Source organism: Podarcis cretensis (genome assembly GCF_951804945.1).
Source record: "Podarcis cretensis genome assembly, chromosome: 6".
Taxonomy (NCBI): Eukaryota; Metazoa; Chordata; class Lepidosauria; order Squamata; family Lacertidae; genus Podarcis; species Podarcis cretensis.
Window position 1 is genome coordinate 5,966,424 of NC_137175.1, and position 12,854 is coordinate 5,979,277.

Below are 12,854 nucleotides of genomic sequence, written 5' to 3' on the forward strand. Positions count from 1 at the left end.
TGACAGCCCAGCACTACAATACCCAGCGTGCATCGCGCGCGAAGACGGGCATAAATGCACAAGCCCCGCCCCTTAGGCTGACGTGCGCGCCGGGAGCGGAAATGGAAAGGCCTGGCGGACCCAAGATGGCGGCGCTCGTCTCTGGTGCGCCTTCCGGCTTCCGGGCATAGAGTTGGGTCTTCCCTCGCCTGGAGTCGCCGGGGTCGCGGGGGCTGAGAGGGAGCCTGGCGGGGCTCGGGAGGCGGGATCTGCGCGAGGCCTACCGTCGTCGAGCTTCCGTAGCGGGGCGGGACGTCCAAAGCCTTGCGCCTTTCGTCATTCCAGCCCCCCTTGCAAGCAACCCTGCGAGGTAGGCCACCCGGGGGCGGGGGGGGGGCGGGTTGCTGGGTCTCTCAGGGAGGTTTTGGCAGAGTCTGACCCCCTCCTTTGGTAATCCTCACAGAACTCTAGCCCAATGGTTGCCATTGATTTGATTCGATTCGATTTTTATTTTTTTTATTTCAATGCAAAATTATAACAAAAATTACAAACATTGAATCCAAAATAATACCATACAAACAAGCAAAAGAATAAAGAAAAGAAAACAGAACGCGAAAAAAGAAAACAAAAAAAAGAACAAAACACACACATCTACAAATAAAACCATATCATCATTCTAATCTAGTCATTACATACATATACACGTATTGACTTCCTTCCTTTGGTTCTAAGACCTCAAAATTGTTGCACTTACTAAATTGTTGTGTCTAATGTAGATTACTTCCATCATTGTACTTTTCTACACCATTTTTCTTTTTCTTTAACCCTGCAAAGCATTTTTCTTTAACCCTGTAAAGCAAATAAATAAATAAATAATTTGATTTGATTTGATTTTGATTTTGAATTGATTTTAAAATGAATTGACTTTAGAATGCTGTGTTACCTTTATTGTTAGCCGCTCTGAGCCAGGCTTTGGCTGGCGAGGACAGGATATAAATAACTTATTATTATTATTGTTATTATTATTATTATTATTATTATTATTGGCTGGGGCAGGGCCTGGTGAGGGAAGAGAGCGGCTGTCGCAGGGCCAGCTCAGGGATGGAGCCTCTGTCTCCAAAAGTTTTCAGTCTAGGAAGACAACCATACACAACATAATCACTTCAGGGGAGGGTTTAGTTCCTGCTCTCCAGGAGGACGCCCCAAAGCAAAGAAAAATGAATAAAGCAAAGCAACCGATTTTTAAGAATTTGCCACACTTTAAATATTAAAGCGTGTATGTGTGTATGTGTAGATAGATAATTTATTACGGTCGGTGACCAGCTTATAAAACACACTTGGGGGTACAATCCCAGAAGGAAAACAAACATTTAAACAATGTACAACAATAAATTTATAAATGTGATAAGCGTATCAACACTTAAAACTTTAAGATAAGCTACTGCAGAGAGATGACCCAGAGTCACCCATGGAACCGAGTTTGGGGATTTTCTTAACTAACTAGTTTGGGTTGGGGAATGGTCTGCGCCTGCAGATCTGTACACAGAATCTGCCGACCATCCGGGTTGTCTTATGATCTTTGCCTAATAGGAAAAGGATGTGTGTATATGTATGTATTTTTTCCCTGTTTGAACCCCCCCCCCCCAAAAAAAAAAATATGAAGGGTTTACCCCCCTTTTAGCCTGCTTTGATCGTGTGACACAAGGAATGGTGTCTTGCTCTGCTTACATACCTATTGAATGTTGCGGCAGCAGCAGGAGGCCGTGGCGAGTGTCAAGAAGTGGCTGGGAGTTCTGTGGTTACTATGGGCTCCACATTAGGGGCCACAAGGCAGGCATGGGGAAAGCTTTGCTTGCTTCATTTCTGCAGTCAGGTTGCCATTAACGGCACAGGAGCAAAACTAGTAAAAGAAAGAGTGGAATAATGGCTGCCTTGCCTTAAGTGATCTATTGAATAAATTCTAGGGGCTCGTTTTTAATACTGTGGTCTTATTTCTAACCCTTTGTAACTTTAACTAACCCACCTTTGCTGCAGTGAGGTGTGCCTGGTTGATAACAAAGAGGGAATTGCTGGACAGCTCAGAAGATCTTGCTTTGGGCAAGCATCTGCTATCAAGTTTTCCTGCTACCTTTCAAGCTGAAGATGTGCTGAAGCCCAAAAGGGGGCAGGGACCTCTTCATTCTGCAGAGATGGATGAGGAGAGTTTGGAAGCGGCAATCCAGACCTATAATGCCCAGCTGCAGCAAGTGGAGCTGGCTTTGGGAGCTGTGCCGGACCCAACACAGGAACCCGACCTGATCCAGCTGCAGGCGGATTTAAAGCAGCTGATAGAACTGACAGAATCCAGCCTGGTTTCTGTGAAAAAGAGCAAGCTCTGTGCAACTTTGGACCCAGAGACACTGTCCACATCTTCGTCCAATCCTCTCCAGCCAGACAGGCCACTGAGCACAGATGATGAATATGCTGCTTTTAAGGAAGCCATTTCTGAAATGGGTGGAGAGGATGAGTCCCCAGATGCTCAAGATGTGGAGCAAGAAGGAGAGGAGGAAGAGGAAGAAGAAGAGGAGGAGGAGGAGGAAGCCAGTGGGATGAAAGTGAAAGCCCCATACTACAGTTCTTGGGGCACCCTTGAGTACCATAATGCCATGATTGTGGGGAGTGAATCTATGGAAGATGGAAGCCGAGGGGTCAGAGTGCTCTATCTCTACCCCACCCACAAATCCTTGAAGCCGTGCCCCTTCTTCCTGGATGACAAGTGTCGGTTTAAAGAGAATTGCCGGTAATTAGGATTCCTCTTGAGTTGGGTAAGGGGTAGAGATGGGGTTCCCAATGGGTCAGGGAAGTCTTCATAATATTCTTCTCCCCTTCCTCCCCTCCAACAAGGACTTGGATGCTATGCCAAGCTTGCATTCCCCGTACCCACTTTCATTTTGGGCAGCTTTCTTCAACCTGCTGTCCTCTGCACCAGGATTTCCCAAACTTGGATCTCCAGTTGTGGACTATAACTCCCATCATCCCTAGCTGGCAGGGCCCAGTAGTCAGGGATGAGGGGAATTGTAGTCCAGAAACAGAGGGAAACCCTGCTCTAGATATCTGGTAGTACAGCTCCCGTAAGCCCCAGCCAGCATGGCCAGCTGCTAGAGAAATGGGCTGTGTAGGCTACAATACTTGGAAGGCACTGGGGTCCAGTTTAGAGCATCTCTGCAGTTTAATTTTGCAGTATCCTTTGTGCAGCTTGGAAACTTGCAGTTCAGGTGCAGGGGAACCAGCCCCGGCACAAATGGCCAATGGCCAGGGAAGAAGGCAGCTGTAGTTCATCAACATCTGGTGGGCCAAATGTTTCTCATAGACAGTCCTGAATAAGAATATAAGGAGAGCCCTGCTTGCTCTGACCAACTAGTTTAGCATCCTGTTCCCACAGTGGCCAGTCAGTGGGATGCCTGAAAACAGCACCTGAATGCAGCAGTCCTCTCCCCGTTTGTGATGCCCAGCAGCTGGCACTTGTGATTCATTGTCCTTGTGTTGCCCCCTACCCCACCCTCCGGCAGATTCTCCCATGGGCAAGTTGTATCTGTGGAGGAGCTGCGTCCCTTTGAGGAGCCCGACCTCAGCTGCCTTGCTGTGGGCTCAGCTTGCCTGGCAAGGCATCAGGATGGGATCTGGTATGCTGCTAAAATCACAGGTGAGTTTCTTTCGCTTTGCACATTTGCTGTGAGGTTGGAGGGTGGTTTATGCCTATTTCTAACTTATGGGTGCAGCAGGGGTAGGCAAGATACCTGTCTGGCATGAGGGGACCCTAAGACATACCCAAACTATCAGTGGCCCCTCTGATGCAGGCGTTTGCATGATGCACTCTTGCAAAGAAATCCAAACATTAGCTGCCTGCAAACGTTTCAGTTACTACTCTACGCGTAGTAACTAAGCTGCGTTATTCCAAGCTTGTTCATTGGTCCATCTAGCTAGTTTATTTTCTCTGATTAGCAACAGCTTTCCAAGATTTCGGGCACAACCATGTGTTTCTTTGGTCTTTATACCCACAGTCCTTTTTAACTGGAGAACTGGGACCTGAACTATTTTGTATGCAGTACACTTGCTCCACCAAAGCGCTTTCCCCAATGTATATTGGGGGGGGGAGTGGTTTAAAAAAATGCCTCCTGTGCTTTAAGGATGCATTTAATATCATACCTTTTAGAAAGTAATGGGTATTAAAATAGCCCATCAGGAACTGGGGAAACAAAGTCACAATGCTATACCAGTTCATATATACAGTGGATATATAAATCGATGTACAGTTCAGTCTTGTGCACGTCTATCCAGAAGCAAGGTCCACTGAGTTCAGTGGAGTTTACTCCCAGACCAAAGTTGCAGCAAAAGGTATTGATCTGAAACGGTTTCTTGAACACACCTCTTGCTGAGGAGTTGTGAGGGATGCGTGTCTTGACATTTGAGCTTTATGGGGGGGGGGGGGGAGCGTCTCCTAATTGTACATGGGACGTGGGTGGCGCTGTGGTCTAAACCAAAGAGCCTAGGGCTTGCCAATCAGAAGGTTGGCAGTTCGAATCCCCGCAACGCGATGAGCTCCCATTGCTCAGTCCCTGCTCCTGCCAACCTAGCAGTTTGAAAGCACGTCAGGTGCAAGTAGATAAATAGGTACCACTCCGGCAGAAAGGTAAACGGCATTTCCGTGCGCTGCTCTGGTTCGCCAGAAGTGGCTTAGTCATGCTGGCCACATGACCTGGAAGCTGTACACCAGCTCCCTCAACCAATAAAGCGAGATGAGCGTCGCAACCCCAGAGTCGTCTGCGACTGGACCTAATGGTCAGGGGTCCCTTTACCTTTACCCCAGTTGGCGCCTTGAATTGCAGCCTAACCGTTTCGCTTTCCCTTCCTCAGACATTGACAGCGGTTACTACACGGTGAAATTTGATTCGCTGCTCCTGAAAGAAGCGGTTGTGGAGGGAGACGGCATTATGCCTCCCCTCCGTGGCGAGGAGAGCTCATCCTCATCGGAGTCAGAAGGCGATGAAGTGGATGATGCCGGATATGCCAAAGGTATAAGGCATGGGTAGGCAAACTTAGGCCTGGGGGCCAGATCCGGGAATCAGCATTTTTTTACATGAGTAGAATGTCTCCTTTTCTTTAAAATGCATCTCTGGGTTATTTGTGGGGCATAGGAATTTGTTCATTTCCCCCAAAGAAATATAGTCTGGCCCCCCACAAGGTCTGAGGAACAGTGAACTGGCCCCCTGCTGAAAAAGTTTGCTGGCCCCTGGTATAAGGTGTGGGCATTCAAGCCTCACAGGGCTTCGGAGGGGGGTGCTTCCCTTTTTGCTCTGAACATCTGCTTTCACTTAGTGTAACTGCACTCTTTAATCTCTCGGGGAAAGGATTGTCTCCATCATCTTGAGCCGCTACTTGTGGTCATGTTGAAATGCTGGAGATTCGTGCGCTGTTTTTATCTGCAAAGTGGCTCACTTTAGTCAAGGTCACCTTGCCCTCAAAAACAGTAAAGGTTTGTTCTGCGCACAGCAAGTCTTTAAAAAAAAGAACCAAAGCAATCGCGGGAGCAAACGGACCCCAGGAAGTTTGATTCCTCTGGAGTTGTGGCTGTGAAGAAATGGCAAATGGAGTTCAGTGACCATTGGAATGTAGTGCCGTATCTGCGCTGTAAACTTAGAGGAACTTTAACAATGCATATGCCCCAAAGATACCAGGAAACTGTGGTTTTATGAAGAGGCCAAAAATGCTCTGCCAGCACTCTCATAGAAATAAGTTTGCAAGCGAAAGGAAATATTGTTAAAAGGGGGAATAAAGGAAGCTGCCTTTGTTCCTCTAGCTGAGCGACTCTCTAGGATTTCAGAGTTAAGTGTTTTCCCAGTCTTACTAGGCATTGAACCTGGGATCTCCTGCATGTAAACTGAAGTGTAAGTGACAGGCAGTAATATAAAAGCTCTCTGCAAGCTGGCAGCTGCTTTAAGTGGCCAGAAAGCCAAACCATATACATGTAATCATAAATGCAATTTATGTAAGGAGCTTAAGGTGGAATACAGTGGTGCCCCGCAAGACGAACGCCTCGGAAGATGAAAAACTCGCTAGACAAAGGAGTTTTTCATTTTCTTAGCTGCTTCGCAAGACGCATCTCCCTATGGGCTTGCTTCGCAAAACGAAGCTTGCCCCGCAAGCTCTGGGGATAGCGGGGAAGCGCAGCGCGTCTTTCCCGCTGTCCCCGGACCTCTTTTGAAGCAAGGGGCGGCGGGGAGAAGATCGCTTATCCCCGTTGCCAGCCCCACAATCTCCGGGGACAGAGGGGAAGGTGCACGCCTTCCCCTCTGTCCCCGGACCTGTTTAAAGCAAGGGGCGGCGGGGCGAAGATTGCTTCGCCCCGTTGCCTGCCCCGCAATCTCCGGGGACAGAGGGGAAGCAATCTTCTCCCCGCCGCCCCTTGCTTTAAACAGGTCCGGGGACAGAGGGGAAGGCGCGCGGCGCTTCCCCTCTGTCCCCGGACGGTCTCCATAGGAACGCATTGATTGATTTTCAATGCATTCCTATGGGAGACCGTGCTTCGCAAGACGAAAAACTCGCAAGAAGAAAAAACTTGCGGAACGAATTAATTTCGTCTTGCGAGGCACCACTGCACATGGTTCTCTTCCCCATTTTATTCCCCAAACAGCCCTGTTGGATGGGCTGAGAGGATGTGACTGGCTCAAGGTCACCCAGTGAGGTTCGTGGCTGAGTGGGGTTTTGAACCCTAGTCTCCCAGGTCCTAATCTGACATTCTCCTTACTACACCACACTGGCTGGAATGATTAGGGCATTTAACAAACTCTAGTCCTCAAGGCAGCCAGAAGTTGAGAGAGAAGCCGGTTGTTCTTCCTGCTTCCAAGATTCTGCATTAGGTATCCCAGCCTGCTTGGTTTTGCCAGTGCTGCCCGCCCTCCCCCACTTAAATCTCCTCTTGTGCCCTCACAGTTATCGACTCCAGCACCCCTGAGAATGGGGAAGGGCCCCCCTCTTGCAGTTCCTCCTTCGGCAGCTGGGAGGCGCATACGCGTGGCATCGGCTCCAAACTCCTTGCTCAGATGGGGTATGAGTTTGGCAAAGGTAAGCATTTGCATGTGCGCAAAAGGTGGTTGTCTCTGCAACTTATCCAAGTAATTTCTCTGCTTGTGCCAATAATAATAATAATAATAATAATAATAATAATAATACGTGGTACCTTGGTTTATGAACTTAATCCGTTACGGAAGTCCGTTCTTAAACCAAAGTGTTCTTAAACCAAGGCATTCTTTCCCATAGCAGCAGGGGACTCAATTTACAAATGGAACACACTCAACAGGAAGCAGAACATGTTTTGCTTCCAAGCAAAGTTCATCAAACAAAACACCTACTTCCGGGTTTGCAGCGTTTTTAATCCAAGTTGTTCATAAACTAAGCTGTTCTTAAACCAATGTACCACTGTAGTAGTAGTAATAATAATAATAATAATAATAATAATAGTAATAATAATTGTATTACTTATACCCTGCCCATGTGGCCAGGCCTCCCCAGCCACTCTGGGCAGCTCCCAACAGAACACTAAAAACACGATAAAACATCAAACATTAAAAGCTTCCCTAAACAGGGCTGCCTTCAGATGTCTTCTAAAAGTCAGAGAGTTGTTTATTTCCTTGACATCTGATGGGAGGGCATTCTACAGGGCGAGCGCCACTACTGAGAAGCCCCTCTGCCTAGTTCCCTATAACCTCACTTCTCACAAGGAGGGAACTGCCAGAAGGCCCTCTGAGCCAGACCTCAGTGTCCGGGCTGAATGATGGGGGTGGAGACACTCCTTTAAGTATACTGGGCCGAGGCTGTTTAGGGCTTTGAAGATCAGCACCAACACTTTGAATTGTGCTTGGAAACGTACTGTATTTTTCGCCCTATAGGACGCACCGACCCATAGGACACACCTAATTTGGGGGGGGGGAAATAAAGGGGGGAAAATTTATTTCCCCCACCCCCAGGCGCCTGCGGGGCTGGCGGCAGGGAGAAGCGGGCTTCTCCCCGCTGCCAGCCTCCAAAGGACGTCAGGAGACAGCGGGATGGCGCGCTGCGCCTCCCCGCTGTCCCCCCAGCTTGTGGGGCTGGCGGTGGGGCTCTGGTGAAGCCTGGCGAGCGAGAGGGGTCGGTGCGCACCGACCCCTCTCGCTCTCCAGGCTTCAGCGAAAGCCTGCATTCGCCCCATAGGACACACACACATTTCCGCTTCATTTTTGGAGGGGAAAAAGTGCGTCCTATAGGGCGAAAAATACGGTGCTGGGAGCCAATGTAGGTCTTTCAGGACCAGTGTTACATGGTCTCAGCAACTGCTCCCTGTCACCAGTCTAGCTGCCGCATTCTGGATTAGTTGTAGTTTCCGAGTCACCCTCAAAGGTAGCCCCACGTAGAGCGCATTGCAGTAGTCCAAGTGGGAGATAACTAGAGCATGTACCACTCTGGCGAGACAGTCCGCAGGCAGGTAGGGTCTCAACCTGCGTACCAGATGGAGCTGGTAGACAGCTGCCCTGGACACAGAATTAACCTGCGCTTCCATGGACAGCTGTGAGTCTAAAATGACTCCCAGTAGGGATGCCTGAAGCAAGCTAATGACTAGGAGTAGCTAATGAGTAGGATGCCTGATGCAAGCTAATGACTTCCTAAAAATCACTACAAACCCCCGCCCCCCCCCCCCCCTATGACCTGGGTTGCTGTGCGTAAGAGAAACCTGGTGGACAAGCAGCAGCAAGGACAGGCCCGTCTGCTTCATCCATCCAAGTGTCTCTTACACATGCCAGGTCAAGTCCTCCATCCATGACTCTCCTCCTGCTTCAGGTTTGGGGAAGAATTCGGAAGGCAGAGTGGAGCCGGTCTTAGCAGTTGTGCTGCCCAAAGGCAAGTCCTTGGACGAGTGTGCCGAGATCCTCCAGAAGAAAAGAGAGGGGAAGATTGATCCAGCCAAGCCCAGAAAACGGCGGGCAAAAGGCAACCGAGCCGCCCGGCCTCCCCGGCAGGGCCCAAAGCCCTCCCGAAATGTCTTTGACTTCCTGAATGAGAAGCTTCAGGGCCAGGACCTCAGTGAGCAGGAGGCAGGGCTTGCACCTCTAGAGAGGAGCAGCAAGGAGATCTACCACGCCAGCAAGAGCACGAAGAAGGCTCTGAGCGTCCGCCTCTTCCAGACGGTGGAGAAAATCGACCAAACCCAGAAGGACATCCGCGGGATCCAGGAAGCCCTGGCACGCAACATCGGGAGGTAATGAGACCTTTCGATTCTGCATGTGGTATCTGATCTAGAATGGAGGCCGTGGGTTTTGGCTTCCCAGTATTTCTGGCTTAGCTGGAAATATTTCAGTAGCGCTGGCTGGGGCTGATGGGAGTTGTCGTCCAAAACATCCGGAAGAGCACCAGGCTCTTTCATCACAGAATCAGAGAACTATAGAGTTAGAAGGGACCCACAAGGGCATGCATTGTGGCAAAAATTGGAAAAGACAAATATAGACCTCCGTTTATTATTTCTCATCAAAACATTATACACTGACACATTGATACAAGTAAAGGTGGATCTGGCTGGCCATCTCACCACTAGAATTAAGACCATTACTAGAGTCAAACAGGGATGCATTTTGGCACCTTTCCTGTTTAATTTATATATTAATGACATGGTTAAAGAAATGGAGGGCCTATAGTTTGCCCCTGTCACAATTCTCGACCAAAAACTCTCAGTCTTAATGTATGCTGATGACCTAGTACTTGTATCTAGAACCCAGGTGGGCGTGATACGGTTGCTTGTGAAATTAAGTTCATATTGCACGAGGAATGCTTTATCTATAAACCTGAGATATTCGAAGATGGCTATTATAGCTCCCCTCTTTTCCAGGCTGAACATACCCAGCTCCTTCAACCGTTCCTTATAAGGCTTGGCTTCTAGACCCTTGATTATCTTGGTTGCCCTCCTCTGCCCACCTTCCAGCTTGTCAATATCCTTAAATTGTGGTGCCCAGAAATTGGAGGGATGGAGGGCGATAGAGTAGGCACCTCCCTGTGCATGTTCCTTTTCTGAGTACGTCCTTCTAATTCTCTGGGTTTGGGGCTTTCAGGCACACGGTTGCCGCAGCTCAGCTGGAGGAGAAGCTTGCCGGAGCCCACAAGAGACTGAGCGAGCTGCGGGCTCAGGAGGCCAGTCTCCAGCGAGAGCAGAAGAAAGCCAACACACACAAGAAAATGACCGAGTTCTAACCTGTCTCCTCTCCCGCCCTTTGTCAGGCCGGGCCATTTTCACTGGTCTGGAGCAGCCATGCTGTTCTACAAGTGTGCAAGGAGGGAGACTTTGCTATCTCTTGAGCTGGCAGACAGGCTAGTCCTGCTCTTCCTTCGTCCTGGCTGCACAGCAGGGCTGAAAGGCAGGTGCTGTGGAAGAGGTGGGTGGCTCAGAGCCATAGATACCTGAATGCAAAGGTAACCAGCGTGGGGTGTTCTAGGTGTCTCTGGGCTTGAGCTCCTATCATCCCTGACAGGGCCTGATGAGTGTTGGCCACGTCACTGCCTCTCTTTTGTATAATTGGCTTTCTAAAGAGAAAGGCTACAAGGTGATGCACCTACATGGAGCTGCAGAGAATGTTAATCAGGCATGGGAGCCGCTAGCAGATTCCTGCCCTTCTCCTGGCCGTTTCCTTGTCTGTCTCCGCCTCTCTGCCTCCCAGGATCCCTTGGCAACTTCTTGGTGGTGGGTGATCTCCCCACCCAACTCGCAAGAGAGAAAAGCACCACGAGATGAAGGAAGAGATAAGGTGGTTCTCTAGCACCCGTGCGGTCCTCCTGACCTAGCGGAAGGAACTGCTGCAGTCTCATGCGCGGCATCCGCACCGATAGTCAGGTGCTAGAAGTGTGGTAGCATTATCTCCCTGTGCAACTCCTGGGCAGGGAGGTTTAACAGCCATGTGAAAAGAAGCTTGCAGGGAGGTTGGCCATTTTCACTGGCCCACACGAGCAGCAGTTCAGTTCTTTGAGGATTCTTGGCCTATAATCCCTGTGCTCTCCCCCATCAAAGGTTGAAGGCAGAACCGCCTCCCGTAGGGTCTCCTTAAATCAGAGGTGGGGAAATCTGTGGCCGTCCCCCTGTTGTTGGGACTCTAGTTCCCATCATCCTTGACCACTGGCTGCAGCTGATGGGAGTTGGAGTCCCAACAACATGGGGACAGCCACGTGCTTTGCAGTCTGAAACAGTGTGCAAAGCTGGTCACGTGTGGCCTCCAGGCGCATGCTGAGCCTGCATTGCCGCCCTCCCAAATCTAGCCTGAAATCCTACGGACGGGGTGAAGGAAGGAGTGCAAGAGGCTTTCAGGTGACATCAACCCCCCCCCCCGAACAACAACCATCAGGTGGTGAGTTCTTCTGTGTTCATGCAACCCCCTTCTGAAGCATTTGCCTTTCGTCAGAACTGACAGCGGAGCAGAGAAAAGCCACTATCATTCATGCTCACTCCTGCAGCCCCACAGGAGCGATAGCATCAGAGAAGTGGGTAAACTGTTTGGTCTCAGGAAGAATGCTCTGCTGAGGAGAAGAGCAGTGGTGGGTTCTGCGTTCCGGGGCAGCATTAAGCATCTGTGTAGCTTCCTGTGCACGTTTCCTTTCAGGTTTGTAAAGATTATTTTGAGTTAAAAGAACAGTCGTCATGCTGACTCCTTTGCTTTCTGGGTCTTGGGAGTTTCCTTTCTGGGTCCTGGGACTTTTTACGTAGCTCAGGTTCTAGCGTGTGCGCTTTTGCATGTATGATAGACGGTGCATCTTCGTTTGCAGCCGGGTTTGCAAAATATAATTCGCCAGCAAGGAAGTGGTCTGGTTTTCTTCAGCTGTGCCTGAGCCATCTAACAGAGATAAATCTACCCTGTAAAAAGCACTGGGGGCCAGACGAAGAGCAGCCACTCGGTTTAAATTCCTGTTACATCCCTCCTCCCACACCCTTGAATTCTGTTAGAAAAGCATCTTGTTCTCCTTCCATTTCCCATTTGTAAAGGAGCAATCTTTGGCGATCACTCATAGCCGAGTAGGATTGTCTTCCATAAACACGGTTTTAACAATGAGCCCATAAGTGACTGTGGTGGCCAATTCTGGATCCACACATCCTTCCACAGTGGGGACATTGGTTTCCGGGCGGGAGTTGATCATGATGAGGGTTTGCCAAGCGTGCCTTCCTCTTAGCATGTTTCTCCCTTGTGTCCTGAGTTCAAGCGTCTTCGAAGCCCATGGCACCTTTGGTAAAGTAAGGAGGAATAGTGACAGAGAGACAAACGTAAGGAAGTCTCTCCTAATCTGTGCCCATTAAATGTGCGGTATTTGTGCTAGGTGCCACCCTGCTGGGTGCAATATGTTCAGCCCTCTGTTTAAAACAGGGTGGGATGTTATCCTCAATTAGTCTGAAAAAGCTACAACTTTGCTAGGGTGACTGGGTCTTGTCAGGTTCTTCAACACGCCGGCGTTCTTGTTTAAGGCTGCAATGCTTGTTTTGCTTTTTTAAAAGAATTATAGTCTAGGACTAAGAACCACTGAATCCAGTGGTGCTTATTCTAAGTAAATGTGCTCAGGATTGGGCAGTACAGATATGCACATGACAGCAGGTTCTACTTCCGGGTCCACGTAAACCACAGGGCACATGCTATGCCTGAAGCGTCATGGAAGGTCGGAAGCACCAGCTTCTCCTGCTCTTAAATGCTGAGCAGGTTTCTTGTTCTCATGGGGAAGCTCCCAATTGGGGAATGGAAGCAAGAGTCCTGATTCCCCAGGTTTTGTGCCAGTCGTAATTCACTCCTGAGACCACCCTCGCTTGCCACCCTTAGTAAGTGGGAACTAAAGGTTACTTTGTC

At 49.4% G+C, this 12,854-nt stretch overlaps 1 protein-coding gene across 2 annotated transcripts; it reads left to right on the top strand.

Moving 5' to 3' along the window:
* The first annotated feature begins 192 nt into the window (after nt 1-192).
* Nucleotides 193-11,824, top strand: ZGPAT (zinc finger CCCH-type and G-patch domain containing). 2 transcript variants are annotated; one of them, XM_079979470.1, is made up of 7 exons: nt 193-349; nt 2,014-2,758; nt 3,528-3,661; nt 4,873-5,031; nt 6,949-7,080; nt 8,830-9,247; nt 10,092-11,824. In XM_079979470.1, exons 2-7 carry the CDS (start codon nt 2,169-2,171, stop codon nt 10,228-10,230), a joined length of 1,572 nt encoding a protein of 523 aa, XP_079835596.1. In that variant the 5' UTR covers nt 193-349; nt 2,014-2,168; the 3' UTR covers nt 10,231-11,824. The 2 variants fall into 2 exon arrangements, with proteins under 2 accessions (XP_079835596.1, XP_079835595.1); XM_079979469.1 differs by lacking the exon at nt 193-349 and having other exon boundaries at nt 1,972-2,758.
* The last annotated feature ends 1,030 nt before the right edge of the window (nt 11,825-12,854 follow it).

Coding starts and splice junctions, on each gene's coding strand:
- ZGPAT (XM_079979470.1), top strand. CDS start 2,169: ATGGATGAGGAGAGTTTGGAAGCGGCAATCCAGACCTATAATGCCCAG. Junction 3,662..4,872: donor GTATGCTGCTAAAATCACAG/GTGAGTTTCTTT, acceptor TCCCTTCCTCAG/ACATTGACAGCGGTTACTAC. Junction 9,248..10,091: donor CTGGCACGCAACATCGGGAG/GTAATGAGACCT, acceptor TGGGGCTTTCAG/GCACACGGTTGCCGCAGCTC.